The 27,327-nt window shown below is 39.9% G+C and overlaps 1 protein-coding gene across 6 annotated transcripts in view; it reads left to right on the forward strand.

Annotated features, from left to right (window-relative positions):
- The window catches only part of CALD1 (caldesmon 1), a 185,767-nt gene that overhangs the window by 131,263 nt on the left and 27,177 nt on the right, over nt 1-27,327 (forward strand). For 4 of the 6 annotated variants that reach the window (XM_031589915.2, XM_031589916.2, XM_090145651.1 and 1 more), the window contains 3 exons: nt 21,489-21,635; nt 23,224-24,190; nt 24,805-24,885. In XM_031589915.2, coding sequence (XP_031445775.1) covers nt 21,489-21,635; nt 23,224-24,190; nt 24,805-24,885 — 1,195 coding nt within the window. The remainder of the gene's footprint in view (nt 1-21,488; nt 21,636-23,223; nt 24,191-24,804; nt 24,886-27,327) is intronic. The other 2 variants (XM_031589918.2, XM_031589919.2) reach the window with 1 other exon arrangement.

The raw sequence follows: 27,327 nt of genomic DNA on the forward strand, positions 1-27,327 counted from the left end.
GGAGAGCTGGAGGCTCTGAAATAACCTTCAGACCCTTTTCATGGGCCTATTTTGCAGTCAGATTAGCTAAATCAGTTAGGGTCTGGCTGTTTTGCTAAAAAAAAAAAAAAAAAAAAAAAAAAAAAAGTATTTGGATATCCTTGCTGAGGGAGATTCTTCTCTACTCTTCCCATGGGTGAGAGAGGGAACCAGCAATGAGCTGGCTCTGTGCCTTGTGTGTCTCTGAAGCAAATGCTGGGAGGAATGTCTCAGTGCGCGCCTGCTTTATCACCCACAATTATTTTTGTGAAGTGAATTCAGTGAAGTCAGTGAAATTATATCTGGATGAAGACAATTCAGTCTTTTTCTCATGAAACACTACTAGCTACTATACCTTGTGTCTTGGGAGACTTGTATCCCATAGCAGCTTCTAAACAAGAGCAGACACCTGACAACCAGGCATGGATTTTCTTTTGTCAAAACTTCCAGTAGCATACCTGAAGAAGAACAGCAAAGTTCTCTTTGGGAGAGGGCTTTCAAGAGAAATGAAACACGTGGCCAAAATTTGGAAACTGATTTATTCCCTTTTAACAGGCATGCCCATGACCTCAGGCCAAAAGTGGGGAAGACATCTTTAGTATTACCCAAAAAGGCTTCTTCAAAGCATTGCTCAGTGAAATATATGATGAAATACTGCCCTTCCCAGGTGGAGGCATAACGTAATCATTCCAACTGCTCATGCCTTCTCAGGAGATTGCAATGGAAAAGAAATATAAAAATTCTTATATATGAACTCCCTGGAGACTCTCCAGGGAAAGACAGGAGTCTGTTATTACGCTGATTTGAATGAGGCATAGTAGGTTTTCTAACTAACTTCTTGCAAATGTCCTCTAATGGCCCCTTTATATGATCATTTCAGCTGCATCATTTAAAGGTACTTTCTACAGTCTTGGTGTGCTTGTAGAAAAGCCTGTAATTGCTAAATAGTTGAATATAATCCTGTTAACATTTGATACAGTGGAAATTAAAAGCAGAAGCTCTCATCAGAGCCAAGAAATCATTCCGGTTGGCATGAAAATATAAAGACTGCTAAGTGAATGTATAGGAATTGAATTGGCTCTCTTTATTGGACACTAAAATGCTGTGCAAGTTTCTAAAGAAAGCAGAAGTATTCTTTGCCAACAGGTAGAATGTTTTCTTCCAGCCAATGTAGCTTTTGTCCAAACTTCACAGATTTTTTTGCTGACAGTTGGGATGCTGGAAGTTGACCTTCACAGCATTTTTGATTGGTTCCTCATATTCTACATTCTCAAACATTATTCTCATTTTTTCTGTTTCTGGGCTAGATGGACAAGACAGATAATTGACTGTTTTTTTTTTTTTTTTTAGGAGAAGAGAAGGGTTGAGGAAGCTGGTAGTTCTGCTCTAAAAACTGGTGCTGTTCATTTTCACTCAAAGCCATCTTCCCCTTTCTTTCTGGTCTTTTCTGTTTGTACATTTCATTTCTGTTCCTTAGTGGGAAATAACCAGAATCCTTAATTTTTTAAAGCTTTTTTTATGTTACCAAGGAAAAAGAACATGGGCATCATGTGACTAAAGACCAGATGTGCTAAAATGTTAGCCTGTAGCAAAGCCTGTTTGTCTCCATCTTAAAACAGAGAACAGAAATCTGTCTCTGAACATGGTTCATCCTCCTACACCATCCTGTCCATTTCTAAGCTGTACAGTTTATTTATATCCATGTTGCATACCAGTGCCTGATGCTTAAGAATGAACACACAGAATAACAAGTGAGTGCTTTCAGTGCAAATACATTTCTGTCTGCCTGTACCATATTTACCATATTTACCATGTTAAATGCTCTGGCAACAACACTCCTTGTACACAGAACATTAATTGTCACTGCTGAAGTGAGATACTTAGACTTAGGTGTATGGTTTACACATCATCAGGGATATTGGCTACTGAAGACTGAATGTCCATTTTAAGATTTTGTTGCTGGACTTAGGAACTTTCCTCACAGAGTATCAGAAGAAAATTTCTACAACAGCTGAAACATTTCTGAATGAAATTATCCTTCACAGTGGAGGAAACATTATGACAAAGAAAGGAGAGTTAGGTAAAAAAAACTCTTGAGATTTCGGAGGCGCTTCCTCCAACACAAGAAAGGCACTGGGGGACCAGTATGCGGAGTTGGGTTAATCTATGTGGAGTTTTAGGCACCTATCTGAGTTTAAAGTCATGATTTTTAAGAACCAAATTTTGAAGATTTAAGCCAGCACAGGGCTGAGAGGTATCAGACTTGATGCTGCTCTCTGGAAATCCAAATGCCTGAGATGAACTATGAGAATTGTTTTTCATGCACACTAAATTTAGCAAAACCAAGAAAAATATGGAGAGTACCAAGAGCAGAACTGGTTGGGAATTGAGTAGGTTCTCAGACTTGCTTTATCTGAATGGAAGCAAAAGGAAATATATATTTTTTAAAAAATTACATCTTTGACACTTTCTAAATTACAAATTACTGAGCTGCCTCTTTGCAATTTTCTTTGTAATAAAAGATTCTGATCTTTCAATTCCAATCTGAGCTAACCTAAATTTGAAAGAAAAAATAAGTTTAAAGAAGAAAAAATAAATGAAAGATTTACTGCCTTCTTTCAGACTGAATTAAAACAATCCTGAACATTTTCCATATTACTTTGCTCTGACAAGGGTGTTTTTGTTTTTTTTTTCTGCTTCACCAAAACTAGAGAAATCAGTGCTAGTGCACATCTTAAAGCCTGTTAGCTCCTCTGCAGCCATCCTCTTGCGATAGGTGTGCCAGTGTGGGATGGGGGGCAGCAGACATTCATTTTGCTGCTTCCTACCTCTGCTTCCTTCCCTGCAGAACTTGCAGACCCGTGCCTCCTTCTCCACCCTTTCCACATTTGGAATACAACAAGAAGGTCCAGAAAGGCCAGGGAGAAAGTCTCTGCTGGTTATTTCAGGATCTTTCTGCTCTTCTGTCCAATGTGAGTAGTGCAATAAATGCACTATTAAACAGATACAGTAAACTAGATGATACAAAATCGTACAGTTAAATATCCAATCAAGCAAAACACCTCAAGTTGAATAATTAAAAACCTCAGCTAAAATTTTGTAACTTTTCACTCCTTTTGATTTTACTTTGTTAAAGAAAACACAAAGATTGCCTTTCTTTTAATATTGTAATTTTTCTAACGGTTGAATTGCTTTGAGCTTTGTAAGCACTGAAGTTTATAAAGAGTTTTCTCTAACTTCAGTAAGGCTGCTTACATGTATAAGTAGCTACAGGGCCAAGATTATAATTACATATCTGTATAATGTTAGCCTTCATGCATTTATTCCTTCCAATTTTAATTCTCTATTTTATAAAATCTATGATCAAATTTTGGAGCCCAAACTAAGCTGATGTCGTCCCTTTTAATTTAGGACTCAGCCCTTTTATTCTCCTCCTGTGTTTTATTTTTATTAGTTGCTTTCTTTTTTGTGCTGATGTGCAGCACATATTGTTAAAGCCACTTATTAGAGCCAGAATTTTACGGCATGGAGAATGTCCTAATAAGGGAAAAAAACCTAGCTCTTTATTGGTGAGGTAAGAGAAATCAGGCAGCGGATAATTTTTTTGCTGATTGAGAAGGATAAGGTGCGGTTTGGCAGGTACTGCATTGGTTTGGCATTTGCTGACATGGTTCCTCTTTTCTGCAATTCAAATCCTTTGCAGAGCGGACAGTCAGGGAGGGTTTCCCCCCTTCCCTCTTCCTTCTTCTTTTCAACACTACAAGTGTTCAGTAGTGCTGTAAAATCTCACTGTGGCACACAAACTGGAGGTGGTAGTGACAAGATTTTGCAAGCCTAACAACCTAATGTACCGTAGTCACCTCTGAGCAAGCAGCAGGCATGGTGAAACATAGGTTTCTATGGAGTTTGTTATACATCTGAAGCATCTAAATGGTTTATGAAGTTGTCAAAAAATCACACTTTGGTCCAAGGTATTCAAATCCAACTTCCCTCTTCTCAGACATCCATCATTGGAGGAAAGTACAAATTACAAGAGTTTGTTGACATTTTAAATTGCTCTGCTGTTTTTCTTTCAAACTGCTTTGAAGGCTCACATTAAATTCCAGGGATGAGCAATGCATCCCAGGCTTAAATAGAGGCTTCAGCACAGATCTGAACTCAATAGAATTCCTCAAGCTTTCAGTTGAGTTACGATGAGCAAAGTTGCATGCAAGGGCAGAAGCTGGTATCGAAATTCTTTCCTTCCCCAGTCTCTCTGTGTCTCTCAGTAAACAAAATGCCAAGCCAAGTGCTGGCTATGCTAGAATTCACTCTATGCTGCATCAGGAGGCCAAAACTGATGCAAAGTGGCTGTCCCTTTCTATGTGGTGTCCCTTGTGTGGCTCCTGGACTGCAGGAGGAATGATGATTTACCTAGTAACTGACTGTCCAGTTTTCTATCACTCATTTATTTTTATCAGTGTATTATGAGTTTGATTCTACCCTTCGTGAAACATTTTTTCCCATTTTTTTTCTCAACATAATTTGAGAGTACATTTCCTGTAATTGAGGTTATTCACTGTAGGCAAAACATGTGAAGGATAACTTTCATGCTAATAATGCTGAAAAGTAAACAGTGTTTGTAGCAGGGATTGGATGAACCAGATCATGTTAAATAAAATGTACAGATATGCTGTTAGAAGTAGGTTACACCCAAAAGGTTGTTGCACAACCATTTCATTTTTGGGTGTATATATATATAATTCTGTCTGATATCTATTTGTGCTCAGACTCTTCTTCCTCAAAGTCAGAACTTCTTTTGAAGATCAGGGATTTGGTTGACTTTTTCTTTCTTTTTAATTACCATCCACCACATTTTTCTGTATGTTGGCTAAGCATTACTGAGAAATATTTGGATTCTCATGAAAAAAAAAGTGACTCTAGCAGAACTTAGCATGCTAACCTGTAAAGATTAATTCTGTATAAGCAGTTTAGATTCTGAATTCAGAGTCTTTTCCAGGTCACTTTTGCTCTGCTTTATATTTCTGTTTAGGAGATTCAGTGCTGGTATGGAACCTCCGTGTAATAGTTGCTGTATTGAACAACAAACAAACAAAAAAGGATCCCTCTTCTGCCAGACAGCTTAAAATCTTATTAAGAAAACATCTCCTGACTTCTTTGCTGTGCATTTCAGAAAATTTGAGCAAGTCACTCCTGCAGAAGCAGTCCATGTGCACTTTTTTTCCTTCCCTGGGTACTCTAAGAAATGCGGATGTCTGTCCTAGAGATGCATCCCTAAGACCAGCACACTTGTCACTACAGGATATGAGATCTTGGCTTCCATTTGTCTTGTCATAGCCAAGTTGCCTGCACATTTTTTAATCATAAAAAATATATTACATGTTTTTGAATAAGAGATTATTGGCTTGCCAAATTCCATCTGCAGTACATTCAGTGCTGGAGTTGTTTCAGTGTAATTAAAGATGTACCTTCTAGCATCACATATATATATTGATGTCCTGGCATCATCCTTTCTATGCCTTTTTTTTTTTTTTTGGGGGGGGGGGGGGGGGAGGAAAAGAGTTTGTAACTGAGCAGTTGGACTGTGGGATGGATGAGCCTCACAAGGTACAGTTCTGTAGGTTTAAGTATCCCCAAATGACGCAAACCATCATCACACGCTGAAATGGCCATAACAGAATCTTTGTAAACTTTGTTTCCTTTCAGGCAGTCTCTGGGTTGCCAGCTCACAGGATCTACATGCACCTATCCTTTGCCATGTGTTTCCTTTCCCTTTCTCTTTAATTCTTACCTTTAAGCACTCTTTCTAATGTATGTCATGATATTTTACAAAGCCTGAATGAAATGTGTCTCATTTTTAAATTACTCTCAAGGGATAGCCTCACACATTTTGTGTATCAGCATCTTTGCTCTGTGAAGCAGGAAATTTTTAGGATCGTGCTTCCCAAGAAAGGAAATCACTGGCATGGATTCTGGGTGTGTGCGATGGAGTTATGCATCTTGACCATCTTAACCTTAGTCATCTGTCTCCTCCTGGAACAGAAGTGGTCAAACACAACATGTCAGCAGTTTTCCTTTTTAGGGTTTCAAAAAGCCTCAAAGCCTAATTAACAGAGATAACATCTGTTTCCAAAGTCATCTAAGCTTTTACTTTCGTTAGGAAGATGAAGGCTGAGAAGTGTTTTTCTTTTAGTTTCTCTATGATTTACCATAAAGCCTACAGCAACATATCTTGGAAGTTCTCTGCAAATGCAGCTTTTCCTCAAGACTTGTCATCATGCTAAAAAGCTACTACAGTAATGCCATCTTGATTCTTCTGCCAGTTCTTATCTGTATGGCCACAAAATCTTCCCACTGACAACATATTCATTAGCATTAATTTGCAGCCCATCCAGTTGAGGACAAATATTCCTTTTTTGTGCATATCTGATAGCTTCACTTGATCCTTTGTCATTTGGAGATAGCCGTCGGGTTAATTCCTTGCTTGATTTCTTGGATTCTTCCCTTTTGGCCTCACCCAACACCCTAAGGAGTGATCAGGTGAGAGACAAAGTCTAGCTTTGTTACATACCATCTAGCTACGTGCTAGTCCGTGAATGAGAAGGATGAACGCTCTGAATGCATAAAACAGTGCTGTTGCATTCTGTGTATGCTTGTTGTTCTCTATGCAGTTCTTCTCTGGAAATACTACCAATCTGTTTTCTCATCCCAAAAAGGATATGATTGTGTTCTTTACTACACTAGAACAGGCAGAGATTTTGCTGTTTACTGCCTAGCTTTTGGTTCTTTCCAGCACTTCTCAAGATGCATGACAAGTTCAACGTGATCTTGAGCCCTGAAAAGAATAAAATAGAGTAGTTCATTTGGAATGGACATTCAAAGATCATCTAGTCCAAATGCCTGACCTCTTCAAGTTAAAGAATGTTATTGAAGACATTCTCCAAATGCCTTTTGAGTATGACAAGCATGGAACATGAACCACCCCTCTAGGAAGCCTGTTCCAGTGTTTAACCACCCTCACAGTAAAGAAATACTTTCAAATGCCCAGCTTCCTTGGTGCAGTTTTGTGCTCTTTCATGCATCTTACCGTCAGTATCTGGAGCAAAGCTTGGCACCTCCTTTTGCTTCCCTCTACAGTTTCTCCTCTTGGTCTCCCCTTCTCTGGGCTGGACAGTCCAAGCCACCCTGGACATATATATGTCTTCCAACCCTGTTACTGGGTTTTTTGCCTACCTCTGGACACTTTCAAGGACCTTAACATCCTTTTCATATTGTGAATCCCAGAAATGCATGCAGTATTCCAGACAATGCCACATCATTGCTAGGAGAATAGCCATGTGTGACTGAATGGCTTTGCTGTATTTAATGTACCCCGAATGTAGTTTGCACTCTTTGCTGGCAGGCACACTGCTGGCTCTTGCTGAACTGCTGTCACCAGCACCCCCAGGTCAGTTTCTATAGAGCTGCTCCCCAGACACTCATTCACCAGTCTGTACCTGTGTCCGGCATTGCTCCATCCCAGGTGCAGAACCTGGCATTTTTCCATTTTTGGAATATCATCCAAAGCTGATAGTTTTGCAAGGGTACAAAGTTGGGATGTTCCGGCTTGGGAGAATTTAAGGCAGGGCTCACAGGTGTGGAGTAAGAAGATGGAGACACCCATTAAAGTGCCATTAGGTGAGAAGTGACATGATCTGCTTGGAATGTGAGAAGAAACTGGAGAAGGAACTGGAAAAGCTTCTGGGGAGCTGAAACAGAGGAGAAAACCCTTTGGGAGTTTTCTTTCTGAAGTGCAAAAGTAGGTAGTGGAGTTTGCCCTGGAGTTTCCTAAATCTTTGGTAATTTTGTAAGAGTATTTTGATGAAACTGTTGGCGAGGGCCCAGAAAAATTACTGGTATACACTTATAGCTATGCACTAACAATGAAAATACTTCTACTCAAATTCAGTTTAAGCTGGCAAAAGCACCCATGGTTGCCCAATTAGCAGATAAATGCTAGTGTTTGTGTCTAGTTTTATGCCTATGTTCATATTAGACTGATTGGTCTTATAATACCTTATTGATGTAGGTAACACCTATCATGCCAACCTTTGAACCTCCCAAAGGGATAATTTTTTCTCCGAACCCTGCTGTCAAATGGGAACTTATACACAAGTGAGTTTAAGCATCTCATTTATTCTTATTTATTCAGTAATCTCAATCAACTGAGTTATGGTAACAGGTTGGACCATGCTCTGAGAACAGGAATTCAATTTCTCTTATTCTTGTCCCAATTCTGGTGCCAAATATTCTCCAATTCACATTTGCTATATGAGGACACATGAGCTAATGAGGACATTGCTATATCCTCATTTATCAAATGTTGTATTTTCACAAAAGCCTATTAAACATAGACTTGCCATCCAGTGCTTGTTTTCTCGGCTCCTTCCAGTGCCTGTCAGGGCACATAACTGAAATTCAGTAAGGACTTTCGTAGAAGGATAAAGTGGATTGCATCTCTCTTGCAGTTGGCTTGATGTACATGTGTGAATAGTTACTACTGACTGCTGGGAAGAAGACACTAGAATGAATCACAGCAGGTCTGAGTAAAGCCTGAGGCCTGTTCTCTGATGGTGTTATTCTGAAGGCTCCTTACGTTGTGTGAATACCTTTCCATTAGGAGCTCCAGTGGCTTCCTAAAATGCTCTTCCATCTTGCAGTGCGACAGCAAATGTTGCCCTTGAATCAAGATGTAGTTTGGTAAGGGTTGCTGTTGACGGCCCTGGCTCACATTCAGGTCAGTCCGAGTCCATGTGGCACTGGAGATGGTGCAGTGAGAGCAGCTGTGCACAGAAGCCTTCTCATGCAATGTCTTTAAGAGTTTCTGCATAACTAAAATCTCCAGGGGTAGAGCAGGTGTTTTCTCTCTAATCACCTTTTGGGAATTCCATCTCACCAAGCTGGCTTTTTGCACCTGTTGAAGCGTGAGAAGCAGAAGGGTTTGGCAGGAAACTCAGTGGTAGGCAGGCGATCTGCACCCCATTTTCCATATTTTCAGGCACTGAAGTGTATCTCAGCTCACAACTTGGTGCTTGAAGGGGCTGCCCAGCTGTGCTGAGGCATACTGACCCATGCATGAAGCCTGACGCTCTTTTGCAGTGACATGGCTGCAAGTTTCCCCTGGGTAAAGAAGCTTTCTGGGTTTCCTTTCCCATTTTACACCAGGCAAATCTCTTTTCAAAATGTAAACTACTGATTTGGAAGTACCTGGAAACTGAAGGCATTGCATAGAGGAGGGGCAGGCTGCCACTTGCTCAGAGGGAACTCAGGGGAAGGTATTTCTTTGTTCTGTATGCCAGCAAAAATTGTCCCAGGATAATCAGTTCTGCCTGTGGCTTTCACACACTTTTGGGTGCAGCGATGGAAGTTGGCAAGGTGCAGCTGTTGGGCCTGGGAGGAAGAGGTTGGCCTACCTGTAGCAATGGCTTTTGGAAGCTGCTAAAAAAGCTCCTGGTAACTTCCACAGGGTTTGGACTAGGACTGAGGTACTACAGCCAATGCACAAATCTTATCTGCTGTGGGGTTGAGGCTGAAACAAGTACATTTGTCTGTGTCCCTATTTTTCCATTCCATAAACCAGCTTTATAATAGGAATAATAACCAGCATGCAGCAGTCAAAAGGGGTTGTGAGGATTAATTAACATTTGTAAAGTATGTTGATGCCTTTTGATGGAAAGAAGTTAGTGAGTGCCAAGTGCTAATATGATGAGGAAAGTTGAATAGATATCAGTTTGTGCTCACTCCTGGCATGTAAGGGATTATCCTAGAAGCCTTGGCTCAAACATAATTTTTTGTGCATTTAACAACAAATTTTTCAATTATTCTTTCCTTAATAATGTCAATTCAGTCTCCAAAAAACCTGTGCTTTTTGGTGATGAAAACTTAATTTCTCTTGTTCCCTCATTTTTGGAATTAGGCTCTCTTCTGCCTTCACTTGCAGTCTGCTTACTTTCTTGCCACAGCAGCCCTTTGCCATTCTCTTCCTCTAGCTGCCCAGCTTCTCTGTTTCCTTCTCTCATTGGTCACAGTTATCTGCTCTGTGGTTGGTCCCATCCACTTTGCTCCTTCATCTTTCTTCCCTGGGCTCACCTGGAATTTCTTTTAGCAAAACAATGAAACACTGCTAAAATAAAGAATATATTGCATAGCATCAAATCAATTCTTTTATTCTTTTAATTCTCTGGCACTTTGGTCACTGAATGTTGTGGCAAAGGCTATAATAACATGAAATAATTCCATGGAGGCAACCCAAACCCATAGGACCAAGCCTGCTTGGTGCTGCTTACCTTCTGCAAACCACTGCTGGTGGTGGAGCAGTGTGAAAGTTGGTGTCTGATGGACAAGCTGGAGTTGGGACAGGGACGGGAAGCTCAGGGCCAGGTTTTTTATCTGATGAACACAAAGCAAAGCAAACTGACTAGGGTAAAGAACAGCTGTTTGGCAGTGGAAGAGCTGTTAAATAGCAAACAGGACTTGATCAATAATTTGCTGTGAATGTGTAACTGGCAGTACCACTCAGCTCCCCCATGTTCCTGCAGAGTTCATCTGTGTGGGGATATTTCAGTGTGAAGCATTCTGCAGTCACTATTACGGCCCAGCTCTGTATATGGACCTGCTGTTCCAGAATGAAAAATAGATGCATACCGTAATAGTTGTTGTTATTTGTGAGCATCCTATATACTGTGGAAGAAGACCCTTATACTGGCATGGTATCTATGCACAGTAATTTATGTGAGCTATTTGCACCCATGTGCCTTGAACAGCTGCATGTATTCCATTGGAAGTCTATGGACCAGAAGCACAGTCAGGGCAAGAAAATTATTATTTTCTTGTTTACTGTTTTTTATGTGGATATTCCCTATGAATAACTCACAACGTGTAAATAATTTGTTAGTGAATATTTGAAATGGAAGAGGTTTTTTTTGTTGGGCTTTAGAGTTCCATGAGAAAGTGTTTTATTGTTGTTGTTCTGGTTTTGTTTTTTACTTGTTTGCTTGTTTGTTTTTTACCCTTTCTGAAGCTTGATGGCTTCTATGTTTATATTTCCAGTGTGCTTGGTCATCTGGCACGACTTCAGAGTCAGCTTTCTCTAACGTTTTACACTGAGTTGTATGCTAGTTTCTTATGAGTAACTTTTCCTGGAATAAGGATCACAGTGGAGCAATGCGAGGGGGAACGGACGCATCTAAGGGAAAGCTAATCAAAAGAATAAAGCCAGGATATTTTATAGTGTTTATGCGTGTATAGTTGCAATGGATACATGTCAAATTTCCAGCTGTTTAAATTGCACAATGCTGGTATACGATGTCTGCAAATCATTGTGACGTTAGCGTGCTGTTCAAAGTGCTGTACGTGACCTTACATATCTGTGCAGGCCTGTTTTATGGAATGGTTTTGGTTCTTTTTTTTTTTTTTACCTTTCATGAAGGTGAAAGACAGATCAGGATTAACGTTCAGAGAGATGCATGGAATGTATCTAGCCCTAGTCTTGTTAGCAAATGACAGGATCTGCACTCATAATTCCTCCTCTGTCTCCCAGAAAATGTCTCCTAATCACCTTAGCTGTTGACAGTAAGTTTCTTAAGTATCTGAGAAAGAGATAGATGCTTGTCCGCATTAAAAGTGAACAGTCATGAATTTCCCTTGAAACCAAATCTGCACCTGCACAGCATCCATGGATTGTGAGTACGGGGAATCAGTGCTAGAAAACTTTGAGACATCTGATTTTCATTATTTTTTTCCCTGTTTGCCATATGCTGTAGCAATGAACGTATTTGTAATGCTGTATCCCCCTCTAAAGTGGTTTATTCCAGTTAGCATACGGCTTCACAGTCTATTCTGTTTCAGTGCAAGTCCTCCTCTTGCATTTCAGCTGCCTTCCCATTAGCAAGTGTTTATTTCAATATTTAGTCTGCTGAGGTACGTTAAGGCTGTACCGTCCTCTTGCATATTTTGTATCAGGAAGAGTGGATGGAAAAAAGATTATTCTGTGATTATCTGTATGATTATCTGGTAAAATTACTTTTCCAGGTTCCTTGTGTGCAAATACATGCCTTGTACCTTGTTCACTCAGCACAGATTTTGCCGCGTATCTGAAAGCTACAGCAGAGATCTTCAGGGACTTTTCTGGCAATAGCAAGTTAGTTACAATCTTGAATCCCCGGGGAAATATAGAGGAGTTTTGATGCTTCACAGAGCCCAGACTAGAGCTAACACCCATACTTCTCATGAACTGAGCAATAAAAATAGCCATCTCTGACCATTTATAGTCACTTCAGATTATGCAAGGCTGAGGGAGTAAACAGATGATATATAGGTAACTGGGTAACTGTGACTTGCTGTCATACCATTTCAATTCTGTCAATCATGGTGAAATTTGGCTTTCCAGGTCCTTGTGCAGCAGAGATTTAGAAGCCATGGGAAAGGTTCAATACTTTGACATCATAGCTGCCCACCCAGCCCTGGTGCTTTCACTGCCATAGCTACCTCCTGGCAGATCTCTTTCCTCTTCCCCCCCCTCTGCTTTCCAGTCCTCTGAGTATTTCTCCATCAAGCTTTATCCACTTTCCATCACCCGGGCTCCTCATTAAATCAATAAATTAGAAAAGACCTCAGAGATCATCTAGTCACCCATTGTTGCTAGCTGGCTCTCCCCAGCCCAGGGAGGCATATTGTTCCAGTCCCCTTCCTACAGACGCATTCCCTATATGATTCCTGCTTCCATCTTCCCTGCCCCACTGGCTCTCTGTCCTAGCTTTGTTCTAATCTACATTCAGTTTTATTATCAATCTTAAATGAGAGACTGATGCTACCATTCTAGAGTCTCAGCTATAGAGTACTTGCTGACAAACCCTGGGCACAGCTGCATTTCCATGATGGATGAAATAATTCCTTTTGTGTTGGGTTCAGTAGCTACTGTCCTTCATATCGATCAGTGTGGACTTTGTTTCCCTCAGGATTCACCTGCGTGTAGAGTCCTGGCCTCTGGTTCTTCCCTGCAAAACCTGGCAGGGAAAAAATGCTAATAGGGATTCTTCTCATTGAGAAGATTTGTCATCTTAGAAAAAAGACATTTTTCTTCTCAAATTTCATGTCTTGTTTTGACAGGATGGGTGGTGAATGGAAGTATGCTGGAAGTTGATTGTGAGTAGGTTGGGCAAGGTGATGAAACATTAGAGTATGAAGATATCCTCCTTGTGCCATTTTTCTTTCTTTCTTTTTTCTTTTTTGGCCTTTATTTAAAGATCTCTGATAGATACTGCAAAGGATAACACGAATTTTGAAGGGATTAAAATGATTCTTGTAGGGAACTCAGAACTTTGTAGTTTGAGCATGAGGAGGCATCAGTTTGCTTAAAGGTGCCGTAAAAAATTGTTGATTTCATTCCTCAAAACTTTTACATATTTTCTAGGAAAACCATAATTGTCAGAATGTAAGGGTTCTTTTTAAAGTCACAAGTCTCAATTTATTTCTTCATTTTAGTTCCTTCTGTCTTTAGTAAAGTGATTCTCAATCACATTAGTTGGAACTTTGCTTGCAATTCAATACAAAAGAGGAGGAGTTAGTCCTTAACTTTGCATGCATTTAGTATACTAGTAATTTGAGGGTATGAAAGTGCCTTGAAAGCCTTACTGAATACAGGGGCCCAAAACCATAAGAAAGAAAATTTATGATCTGGCTTTGTAGCAATTGTGAATTGTATGTTCTGGGATGAGACCTGTAACTCCTTACTTATGCCTCAGCTAGGCAACATGCCCACTATTCTCAACAGGGAGATGCCTGAAATATTACTGGGTAAGGATGTGGCATAAGTGATACTGGATTTTATATGCAATAAAGCACTAGAAGATGGAGGTGGTGGCAACAAGCAGCAAGCAATTTGCTACAGAGGCAGCAAATACCGCATCAACCACAGTGGTATGCACAGCAACTGGGCTTTGCTTCCACATTTTTAAGCTGGAAGAAGTAAACTTGTTTTGTACACTTCTCTTTGTACAGAGAGACAGATTTCTGTGTGAATTCCACTAAGTGTCAAGAAAAGCAGTAAAGAAATAATAGCTATCAGCTAGAAGGAAGTTAGCCAATTACTTTTCTACTCACTGACTTTTTTTTTTACTTTTTGTGTGAAACTTCTAAATAAAAATGGGTTGAATGCACTGGATTGTTTCCTGACTGGTCAATGTCAAATCTATCATGGTTGAAGGAAAACTGCTAAGTATTACAAACTTCACATATTGAGAAAATTACATGCTTTTCCCTGGGACATTTCCAGCAAGCTCTTTTATCTAAATATAATAGATGTTGGAAGCAAATTTAACATTGTTTCGGTAGCTGAAGGTTTTTACCCTTCATGTTAGCGGTCCTGCATGCGATTTATGCTGAGGTATTCAGAGGCGATTTAGCAGTTATTTGGATGTGGCTGAAGAATCTGCTTGCATTTCACATTATGAAACAGATCATCAGTTTTCAGCCATGAGGGAAAAAAAATGGGCGCGTGCATGAGTCATTCTGCCTTTGTGCAGAACCATGTGGTGATACTACAGACTGGCTCAAACTACAAGACCCAGGTTTTAGGGCCTGAATATAAAACCAAAGCAGCAGTGTTAGTACAAAGAGAAGGCTGCAAGAAATGAGACAGGACATTGGAAATCCTGGGCTGCAACTGAACTGAAACATACATTTTCGACAGAAACCAGTAATTTGGGAAGCCAAAATCTGTCCCGAAATCTTCAATGGCATCTTCAGCAGTGAAATAAATTCCCTGGTTACTTTTGGCATGAACTACTTGGTAATTTTTTCATCAATTTGGAGTCATTTTCTCTTGTGGTTATTGGCTTGCAAATCACTTTTTATGCTGCTTTTTTTTTTTTTTTTTTTTTTTTTCCCCCAGGAGAGTTGCTTTCTATTTAGTTTTTTAGAATCATACTGTTAAAGGGACAAGTGCACCTATTCTTTTCTTACCTGTGAACAAAACTAAATGTCAAAGACTACCAAATAAAAGAAATCACAAAGAAGAATGTACGGAATAATCCCATTTCTTTTCCATACTTAGCTCTTTTGTCATACAAACAAAGCAACAATCTCATGGTCAGATCCTTAGCCTATCAGATGTAGATCATCTGAAGATTCTGCACAGGTTAAACAACAGTTTAGTTGTTAAAATACACACTGTTTTATGTTTTAGATATTTTTGATCAAGGTTTAAGGCAGAATAAAGGAGACTGCTAAAGGCATGGTAGGAAAATATGGATGCCAGACCCATTGGAAATAAAATCCTTCTGCTAACCCACTGAATAGATGGTTACTCAGAGGGAAAAAAAAAATCCCTTAAACTTTTTGGAGCTATTAAAAAAACAAAGGATACTAGAAGCTGACAATATGAAAATAATGTAAACGAGGAAAGGACTACATTGAAAGGTGTGTCAGTCTCTATTTTTCCAAGAGAACATGTGCATACATTCTGTCGGTAACATGCCAAGTCAGGAATATTGGCTGCGTAGCTCTGGAGAATGCGTGGGTGAAAAGAGTAAAAGTATTTGTGAGACAGAGATGAGTTGTGAAGTGAATGAGAAGACACGTACATTCTGTAAGTGGAAGACAATTTTTAAGTCCAGCACGAGCCACAGTATCATCTAGCCTGATTTTTCTATACATAAGAGGTAATGGAAATTCACCAAGTTGTGTCTGTAATGAGCCCAAGAATTAGTACTTGACTGTAGTATCACTTCCAAAAAGGCATTCATCTTAAGATGAATATTCCATCATTTCTTGTATATTTAATCAACCTCACTGTTAGAAACATGTGCTTCATTTCCAGTTTAAATTTGTCTGGGTTTAATTTCCATTCATTGGTTAATTTTATCCATTTGTCTCTCCTGTGTTCAATGTGAAAAAAGTGGTGCATGTCTAATTGAGAAATATGTGAAAAATATGGATGTTAATAAGAGCATTCGTGCACAACATTGCACTGAGAACTGCGGTGGCATGTATGCATGTCTCCAGCATAATCCCCTGTTTTCACTCACTATATCTTTCTGAAACATGAGCATTTTGGATTGAAATTCTGCTTGTTTCATCATAAAAAATGAATCTTCTTGATCAGGTCTGAGCAGAATGCTGGCAGCTCTCACTGAACTATGAAGAAATGATTAGAAAAAATAGTTTTCCCCCCACTGCTCCCCCACTATTCACCACATTTTTTGATGCAACTTGAACAAAATGCAGCTAATCTATGACATGCAAAGCTTGATAGAGATTTAATGCCCTGAAAGCATGTGCATTTGCTGTCTCTTGGAGGTAAAGATTGATCGGTTGTTTACGTTCATGTTTTGAAGCATGGCTATGATAACACTAATTAAAGTAACAATAAAAAAAAAAACAAACACAAAAACATATGGAATCATAAATAAAACTTGACCAAATATCAGCAGTGACATAAAGAGCACTCTCCAATGGGTGTTATAACAGAGCCCATCCTCACCCCACCCATCCTTTCAGGAAGAGCCTGGGTAAATAGACAGGTTTTCTAAGAGTGCAGAAGACCAATGAATTCAGCTGCTATAGACCAAATCTGGCTGCGAAATTTGTCATCAAGGATATTTTACTGATGTCTGCCCTCTGCCATCAATTAGGAGACACACAAATGCAAAGACATCAGTGCTGTGGTGTTAGGTAATGAAGGGTAAAGTTCATAGAAAGAGGTTAGGTTGCATATGGAGATGAAGCAGTTTGATTTGGGATGAGTGATCCTCTTTCTTGGGCTGGACCACAGAGAAAATAAATCTATAGCTTATGTGCAGGGCAAACCATAAGGGCTTCCAGGTAACAAAGGTGTGAGGGAAAGAACTTGCCGAATAAGAGCAGTTGCATATAATTGAACAGTGTACTGGTCACTGGTTCTAGGAATGCAAGTGGTTTTTGCAGATGATTGCAAAGACTGATTGGCATTTGAGCGAGTCACGGGAGAAAGAGGAGACAGACCTGAATTGTTTAAGTTAAAAATTTATGCTCAAAGGCTTTCGTTCTGTTTGAAATTTCCCCCCATACTTCTGACATCTCCTTAAGGTGGAATCACAGTCTTCTTTTTCCCCATCTCTTCTAGAACCAAGCAGTTTAACCCATCTTAAATCAGCATTGTTTTTCCACCTTTGTAAGAAATAGAAAAGATTAATTGGGTTTAGCTTATGGCTCATTGAGGGTAGGTGCTATTTGAAATCATTATGTTTTTCTTCTATCAGTATCACACACTTTAGAATAGGGACCAGATTTTCCCCTACCTTTATAAATGCTTAGTATAACAGGCTTTCAAGCTTGATCAGGAAATTTCAGTGCTGTCATAATCAGACAATAATAATAATGTAGTAGTGCTGGCAAGAAATTCTAAAACCAAAGTGCCTCAGATAATGTTTGAGCTGCTTGGTGGTTTCAAATGGAAACTAGTAGAAGCTGGATTGTATGAAACGGTTTCAGCCTCACAATCATAGAATCATAGAATGAGTTGGGCTTGAAAGGACCTCAAAGCCCATATAGTCTCAAGCCCCTGCTGTGGGCAGGGCTGCCACCCACCAGACCAGGCTGCCCAAGGCCCCATCCAACCTGGCCTTGAAACACTTCCTGGGATGGGGCATCCACAGCTGCTCTGGGTAACCTGTTCTTGTGCCTCACCACTGTCCGAGTAAAAATTTCCTCCTAACATCTAAATTAAATCTTCCCTCTGTGAGTTTATCCCTTACATGTCTCACCCTTGTCCTATCACTATCAGACCATGTAAAAAGTCAGTCTCTATCTTGTTTATAAGATCCCTTTTAAAACTAAAGGGCTGTAATGAGATCTTCCTAGAGCCTTCTCTTCTCTAGACTGAACAATCATATTTGCTATTACCAGCTCTCTTAGTGGGTTATAACTTGATCTAAATTCAGTGCTTGACATAAAATTCAAAGGGTGCAACATCTGAGGCAAGTGGTGCCATGCATAATGCAGAAGAGTTACTTTCTGCTGTAGACTGTAGGGTCATCACACTGAGTTTGAGGGTAATGTTACTGAAATAACTAGAACATTTGTCGTTGACTTCGTTTGTAATTATCCTGCCTTCCCAGCAAGGCAGAATGTCTGTAATTCTCCTTATCTAGCATGGTGGGAAATGTTGCTGCATGCAGATGTGGTGCTCAGTCTCCTCTAGTTGAGTTGTGCTGCATATGAAATATGATAGACTTGGCACTAATGCATTACCAGAATGGCTTGTCAACAATGCTTACAGGTTATACTGCCTTTTCTCATGTCAGAAACACAAAAGGATAGCAGGAGATGTAGTCAACACTGCTATTTTTCCTTTTGATTGTCATTTAGATCAGGAGCATACACCTTTGGTAAGAAAGTATAGTCATCTTTTTATCTGAATATTTAATAAGAATATTAATATCAGAAGGCTTGGCCTTCTCTACTTCTTTGAGATCATGCTGTGCTCTCATTACCCGAAATAGCTGTAACAGCTAACTGTAGAGAAAGACTTGAACAGTTGTGCAAAAAGGAGGAAAATGGCTGTAAGGTTAATTTAATTTGACTGTGAGGTGTGTGCATGCTGGGCAGGAAGGTGGTTCTCCAAAGGTGAAGAAACACCACAGGCCACCGTGGACCATTGGATTTCCATCTGTCTGATACAGAGGACTGAAGTCCTGGCTTCACGCTTGGTTATTTGTTTACTCTTGGTCTACCCAATGTCAAAAGATGCAAGCAAGTGGAAATAAAGACTTGTGAAGTTAGGGAGAGCTGTAGCTATAGAAAAGGGAGCCTCAGTCTTGTGATCTAAAATGTACGGTGGAGGGTACATTAATTTATATGCCTGCCTGTGTTTTAATCTCTTTGTGAAATTAGCTTGTCACTCTAGGGAGAAGGGGAGTTAGCTAATTAAGGAAGATGAGCAATGTGCGAGCCAACATGGGGTGAATGACCTCAGTGCATGAGGACTAAGATCAGTGGGAGAAGCACTGTCATCAGAAGCGTGTTTTTCATGGGAAGAAGTGGTAGCTGTTGAGTCTGTATCATGCATTGTTGCTTTGACTGCGTTTGTCATGGAATGTCAGTTGCAGTTCAGGTGACTGTTGAGTCTCTTCATAATTGATCACATTACGAGTTTGCTCAAAGCATGCTCATAAGCCTGCTAAGGCTGACCTCAGCCTGCAGTTTCAGCTTGTTCTACTGGTCAATCTGTGATGGCAGCTCCCTATTTCCAGGTTACTGAGAATGTTTTGTGCATCCATGCTGATGAACAGAATTGGATGCTGTGATCCTTACAAGTGTAGCCCCTATCTCCGCCCTCCTGCTGCATGAGAACATTCGGATACACAGTGCAGCAGCGTATATACTTACAGGGATATTGAGAGATATTGTCAGCTTTCTTAACAGATGATCTATGCGATGTGTCCAAGGACAGGAAATACATATCTACTTTCATCTGACTTATTTAATGAGTACCATTTGGTGGAAGTTTTTTGTTCAGAGTATGCTTTTTCTTTCCCTTCTTAGTTTTCTGTGCAACTGGTTGTTTCAAAAAGACATTTTAAAGAAGTTTTTAAAAATGGTTGTTCTCCTCACTATCTAGGAGGGTTCTTTGTGGGTGCAGAGTAGGATAAATACTTCATTCTCTTGTGGTCTTTCCACAAAGATAGCTCCTGAGCCATTGGCACTGGGAACTGACTCAATCATGGCCCTTATCCAACTGCCACAGGCTAGGAGCAAAGATCCTGTGCCCTTATGTTTGCAGTTCAGAACTAAACAGATCATAGGTTTCTTGCAGGCAGAAAATCTTTCTACTGAATTGGCCTTCTGTGGTCACTTTGCCAATATGGATTTATTCTCTTTCCTCCGAAAATTAAAGACTTCATTGGTTTATTATTATACTCTTATTGTTGTTCCTATTATATTGTTATTATTATTATATGCTTTCATCCAAGACTTTAATGAAGTACTGAACCCTTTTAAAATCGCTTACAAATAACAGAAAGTATTTTTCCTTGCTTTCTCTGCCTTTTTAATTCTTTTCCCTTTCTTCCCCACTACTGTAACCCTTCACATCTGCACTCCTGGTTTTCACCTTCTTTGACAGGAGCTCTTTTGCACAAAGAGAGAGTTACAAGCTCTTGAAGTGGAGCATGAAAGTAACAAATGAAATCCTTTAGTACACTAAGGCCAAGGAAAGTTGCAGTGGATGAAAATGCTGTTCAAGGTCCGGCAAATGACTCAGACATGTTGGGCTTTAGCTTCCATTTTAAAGCAAAATTAGACTAACTGAATGTCTGAAGAATCTGTATTTCTTTGAGGAAAGAAAAAATAGTACTACAGCAAGGCAGTGAGAGAGGCTTGGACCTGATGAGTCTAATTCATGACTAAATCAAAATATTTTTGTTTACTTTTAATATTAAAGTATTCTTTGAATTGCTGTGGTTGTTTCGACTCTGTGCAAGCAATTTTTTTCTGTATGTGTATTGTAGAGCTATCTTAAATACAACTACATAATTAAGGGTGACTTCTTAACCATCATCTCTCTCTGCTGGATGCAAAGTAAATGAATACCCTGATTGGATTTGGTACATGTTAGCTTCCTATTTCACTTTCATTGCACTAAAAGATAACAGGAATGCAGGCCTTTCACTTTATCTTGTGCAGTGATATGCACTTTGCCAAATATTTGAATGGGTCATGGGATTATTAGGATTGTAATGTCTTGCTTTCTTTTTCAAGTAGGATGAAACTAATTGTAATCATCTATTGGGTTAGAAGAACACAATGGATTCTCAGCTGTAGCCTTTCATCACAGCAGAGATCTTGGATGATTTAGCCTGGCAGGGCTCTGTGCTCACAAAAGTTTTGTAGGTGTCAGATGTTTGGCACTCAGAACCGAGCACTAAGAGTCATTATGCTTGTGTCTCACCATTTTCTAGTCTCTCAGTTCTAGAATATTGTCAGCATTTAAAACAATGTGTTATCATAGATTCTACAATTCTGTCATTCTAAATTTAGAGGGGTCTAATGAAAAGCTACTTAGCTAGGTCCAATCTCAGTTATGGGACCCTGAGTGATAGTCTGCTCAAACAGTTGAGTGCATCCTGGCAGGATCATGATGAAGTCCAGCAGGATGTCTGCTTAGTTATCGGGCTGGGGTTTTATGGTCTTGATATGTAGTAGGAGTAAGCTGAAAGAGGCTGCTGCCTTCACTATTACCACTTTTCATTTTTGTTTCTGAAAAAGAACACAAAACCAAGTCTTGAAACTGTCTCAACTCAACAGTTTATTTTCTTAACACCAACAGCATATGGAGCAGCCACAGCAAGCCGTGCTTACTGTGCTGTGGTCATCTGCTTTATTGTGATTTTTCAGACATACAGCCCTATGTGCTACAGCCCTTTTATTTCCCTCTCTCTCCTGCTTTGTTGCAGGCTGTCCTACCAGAGAAATGATGATGATGAGGAAGAAGCTGCCAGAGAACGTCGTCGACGAGCTCGACAGGAAAGGCTGCGGCAAAAGGAAGAAGGAGATGTATCAGGGGAAGTAACAGAGAAATCAGAAGTTAATGCCCAGAACAGGTAAATGGTTGATATTTACAGACAAGACAGCTATACTTTTTGTTCAGAGGAAAGAAATATTTTGAAAGGGCATGTCTTGCTGCTTAATTTTCAAGCACTAGATATGACCATCCTTGCTGAGAGGAGGACCCCATGAGAAGTGCCACTTGCTTTGCGTAACATGGTGGGAGCATTGTTGAGACTGGCCTAGAGGCCTAGCCCTGTGAAACATTCCCAGAGTGTCTTCAGGGCATCTCATCTGGAGCTTAGAGAGGGAAATGCCTCCAATACATTCTGCTCTTTCATTCCCTTAGCATTTGGTGTCTTGCCTCACAAAGCTCCCTGTAATTCAGCTTTTGTTTTGTTAGATGGACAGCCAAAAAAGTGTAGTGATCCTACTTATGGGGGCCATGGTCATTGGGAAAAGGCACATGAGAAGCCCCCAGGCCTTAAGCTATGGCTGAGATGTGCCTGTGAGGAGGGGTGAGCACTAGACACTAGCCTTCACCTGTCACTGTCAGGGTCATATAGCCCTAAATAATAGAAAAGCTGATGGAGTTAGCTCTGCATGTCACTGAGAGGGCGGCGTTGGCCTTCCAGTCTATCTGCTCTTGGTTTAGTCTCACATAGTAACAAATCATACATCCAGATTTCTATTAGCCATATCACAATTGATAGAAGAGACCAGAAATATATATTGTGATAGCAAACTAATAGATACTGAGCTCAAGCAGCATTTTGTTAAATAAAACGAGGTAAGAAAATTGCAACACATCTGATTACAAGTTAATCTTTTTCAATTATAAAATAAATAAACAGAAACAGCTAGGAAGAAGGAACAAACGTGCATATAGGAGAATTAAAGAGCTGAATTTTGAAGGAGTCAAAAAACCGCCAGGTGCTGAGAGTGAGATCCAGTCCTGCTAGCTGTAGGTGCTGAATGGCATAGCTTAAATTAAGATCTGTGCTCACTCCAGTCTCTAAGAAATTCATGTCCCTGAACAGATGATCATAGCTGCACTGCAAGCTAAATTGCGAGGTTATCACATTATAGACTATCTATCGATTTTGCTGCTGAACGGGATTAATCACTTTCTCATTCTTAGAGAATGCCACTGAAGTCAGAAGGAATCTTGATTGTGTAGCATCTTCCAAAATTTCGTCTGTGCGTGATAAGGAGTTCTCATGTATGCCTCTGGCCAAGCCGAAGGGGGGGGGATTAAAGATAGCTGAGAGCTATCATATATTCTGCAGTAGAGTGCAGAGTGGAAGGATGAATTTTTAAACGTTGTTTATATTTCATCTGTTCCAAGCATCAGATCAGTAAGGTCAGTTAGATTCCTGGGGACTGCTGATGTGGCTGTCAGAGCTTGCCTAGAAGAGAACCTTTCCAGGCTCTGACACTGTGAAATGCCATATTCCTACACGTGTAGAAATGCCAAAATTAATCCCTGGAACAATTTTGCTAAAATTTGAATTATGCAACCTGTTGTGTTTTCAAACCATGGAATGATCTTACAGTGATATATATATATATTTTTTCTAGAAACAGCTAAGTGCATACATTGTTAGAAAACTTTTTTAATGACAAATTGTTGCTTTTGTGTAGTGTGGCAGAAGAAGAAACAAAACGTAGTACCGATGATGAAGCTGCATTGTTGGAGAGACTGGCAAGACGGGAAGAGAGACGCCAAAAACGTCTACAGGAAGCCCTGGAACGTCAAAAGGAATTTGACCCAACGATCACAGATGGGAGCTTGTCAGTGCCCAGCAGGAGAGAAGTAAACAATGTGGAAGAAAATGAGACCACAGGGAAAGAGGAAAAGGTTGAAACACGCCAAGGACGCTGTGAGATTGAGGAAACAGAAACAGTTACCAAATCGTACCAAAGGAACAATTGGAGGCAAGATGGAGAAGAAGAGGGAAAAAAAGAAGAAAAAGACATGGAAGAGGAGAAACCAAAGGAGGTACCCACAGAGGAAAATCAGGTAGATGTGGCAGTAGAAAAGTCCACAGATAAAGAAGAGGTGGTAGAAACAAAAACTCTAGCTGTAAATGCAGAGAATGATACAAATGCTATGCTGGAAGGGGAGCGGAGTATAACTGATGCTGCAGATAAAGAGAAGGAAGAAGCTGAGAAAGAAAGGGAGAAACTTGAGGCAGAAGAAAAGGAGAGGTTAAAAGCAGAAGAAGAAAAGAAGGCAGCTGAAGAAAAACAGAAAGCAGAGGAGGAAAAGAGGGCAGCTGAGGAAAGAGAGCGGGCTAAAGCAGAAGAGGAGAAGAGAGCAGCTGAGGAAAGAGAGAGGGCTAAGGCAGAAGAGGAAAGGAAAGCAGCTGAGGAAAGAGAGAGGGCTAAGGCAGAAGAGGAGAGGAAAGCAGCTGAGGAAAGAGAGAGGGCTAAGGCAGAAGAGGAAAGGAAAGCAGCTGAGGAAAGAGAGAGGGCTAAGGCAGAAGAGGAAAGGAAAGCAGCTGAAGAAAAGGCTAGGTTAGAGGCAGAAAAATTAAAGGAAAAGAAAAAGTTGGAAGAGAAGAAAGCACAAGAGGAAAAAGCTCAAGCAGATTTGCTAAGAAAAAAGGTACAGTAAACATTTTGCACCAAATTAAGACACCTGTGGTTTGTGAGAAATGTAATGCAAGAAAAGATTCGTTCCTGCATTTAAACAACTAATACTCTCTGTTTGTTTGTTTTAAAATAAAACTCCTTGCTTCTGCGTACCAGTAATGAGATGCATAACATGCCTGTCCTCACTCCACTGTTCAGAGAAAACCGTGCATGATCAGACCTTTGCATGTTCTTTGCTGCCTTTTTTCTCAGTTGCTATAAGCTGGCCTGATGAAGTAAGACATAAGGTTGAGGCAAACGCAACTCAACACAAAATATTATCAGCACCTGGTAAACCTGTGTGAGGAATGCGTGTGTTAAATGCAATCACAAGAAAGGGCTCTCTGCTGGAACACGTGAGCATGATGCCACACAAGTGAGAAAAGCCCAGATGGGGGAATGGAAGCATTTAGAGAGGGTGGAGGGAGCATGGCTGTACACGCAGATGTGGGCACAACAGCACATGAAGAACATGTGGCTGCACACAGGATTGGTACGTGAGCACAGTGTGGAGAAACAAAAGTGCTTGTAGAACAATGTTTTCATACCGTATTTAAAACAAAAATTATTAAAAACTCCATAACAAAGGTGGAAGACAAAGAGGTTAAAGCGGAAGCTAAAAAGGAAAGCTTACCAGAGAAGCTTCAACCTGCCTCCAAAAAAGAACAGGTAATTTATTAACTGTTGATTTAGTTGTTGTAAGAAAACTTGAGATAAAAAAATAAGGGACCTATAACTGAATTTTGCTTGGTCAGCAAAGTACTTAAACATGTGCTTCACTTCAAGAACATGAGCAATCCTGCTGAAATAAATAGATGAAGCTACTTGCGTAGCTTAACATTAAGTATATGCTCAAGCATTTTGTTCTTTTGTGACCTTAAAACCAAGTTCTGTTTGTCTTAGAACAAATACTTCAGTCAAACTCACTTTTGTCAATAATGCAAGGATGGCTTGCACCTTAGGGATGAATTTTTCAGGACTGTATCAACTAACCATCCTTCCCTTGTTTCCTCTGACTTTACTGTGAACTTTTCCCCTGTGACTGAGACCTACTCTTAAAATAGTAATAATAATAATCTAGGCCTTTGGCCACTTGAATATCTTAACTAATCATTTTCCCCAAAGCTGCAATATCACATGATATAAACTATGCATACCCGAGATTCTTCTTTTGTTTTGAAGAGAAAATCTACAAAAATTACTGCATTGCATTTCCACTGTAAACACAGGAGCTGGTGCCATGGTGTTTTACTGTATGGTAAGTAATTAAGATTTGGGAACCATTTACTCTTCAGGTTACGTCTGACAAACAGGGAGCCATATTCAATGTGCTTTTGGGTCAGTGCAGAAATTATCAGAATAGCCTCTGATCCTGATCAGACATTGAGACCAGTCAGGTTCCTACAGGTTTGCACCGATATGGGTTCAAACAGGTTCATGGGGCTCTCTTAAAGAGATGCAACAGAGATTTAGTGACAGGTAGTTTGTGCCTGTCCATCTGCCTGGGAATGCTGAGGGCTTCAGAGGATCTTTGCTATTGCCCTTAGTTGTTGGAAAGCAACTTGATCAATTTAGGACATGCTGTAGAAGCTTAGCTCTCCCTCAGAAAGAGGTGAAGACAAATCATGTCACAGGGTTCTTGGTCCAGTTGCCTGACTTATTGTCCGTATTTTTAGTAGAAAACAGGTGAGATTGAAAAGACAACATTATGAAGATGATTGGAAGAAAGGTTCCAAAGTGAGAGAGACTGGCAATGTGCTAAAATAACTTAAGAGTTCAATGAGAGCTGCAAGATATGTCAAAACAGTGCTTTAGGAAAACTTAACAGCCACTGTACTCCAAATTACTGATTGTGAAACAAGAGGAAGGAACTGTGAAAAAAATAAGCATTACATAAAAAAAAAAATTATATGACAGAATCAGCTTGTAATATTCACTGGTGCATGCTATCTTTGAACATTACAATCCACCGTGTAAAGAGGGCTATAAATATTTGACTTCAGATGTGGATTTGGGGGTGGGGAGGGCTTGAGACATAATGTCCTGCTTATATTTGCCTGGAGCTCACTCAGCTGTCTGTGGGACTCCCATGATCCTTTTAAGACATGCCCACAAGATTGGATTTTCCAGGGAATTATCATGACTTTTGAAAGTGACTTGTGATTTTAGTGCTTCCATTTTTGGATGCTCAGGTTGAGACAGTTTAAGGGAATCCCACTTCTGGTGCAATTCTGAATGTCCATCCACTGAAAGGTGAAACTTGTGCATGTGTATCAAGCTGAACTTTTGAAATATCCTGCTCAGTTTTGAAAATCTCAGTTGTTGCTTCTTAGTTTGTAATGAAAAATTGACAATCTTAGACTCCAAACAAAGTAATGATCAGGTTTCTATCTCTACTCCTTCCCCTCATGCAAAGAGCAAAATTCAATGAGACTTATTGTAGACACATATATGCAATTAAGAGGATGGTGGTATATTGTGAAGGAATACTTTCTTCACATAACCAGATTTTGCTTTTGCAACTGTGCAATACCAGCGCATATCCATTCTTAATGTGACTAAAATCTGGCCTTCAAATGGCAGATTTTGATCAAACTAGCAAAAAATAATAATAATAATCTGTCTCCTCTGAACTGCCCCACGATTTTGGGTACTCAAAACTGTCCTGGAAAGCTCGTAAGAACAAGCTTTCTCATGATGTGAGACTCCTGGTATTTCCTGCTTCTAGTTTGGCTAGACATGCTGCAACAGTTGCTTTTCTCATGGTATTTGGGTGTAGCAGTTCACTCTAAATGGAAGGCCTAGACGCAGATGCCCACAGCTTTTAAGACTCCAAGAAACTGAGTCCAAATAAGAGCTCAGCCTGCCAAAAGGTTCCAACCTCAGTAATCAATCCAGTGTAGTGTGAAGTTGTTCAAGCTCTAGATTTAGAAATCTTGATTCTCAAATGTTAGCATAAAAGCCTAACAGGAAAGATGTGTATGGAGAAAGATTAAAATATAAATTATGTATGTTGAAAATTAGCTAAGCAAAGCATGGTTTTGGCCATGTTCTCTTTTGACTTGAGGCTCGAGATTTGAAGGGAGCATGTGAATTGTTTTCAGTTCAGGT

Source organism: Phasianus colchicus, chromosome 1, assembly GCF_987193195.1.
Source record: "Phasianus colchicus chromosome 1, bPhaCol1.hap1.1, whole genome shotgun sequence".
In the NCBI taxonomy this organism is placed as follows: domain Eukaryota; kingdom Metazoa; phylum Chordata; class Aves; order Galliformes; family Phasianidae; genus Phasianus; species Phasianus colchicus.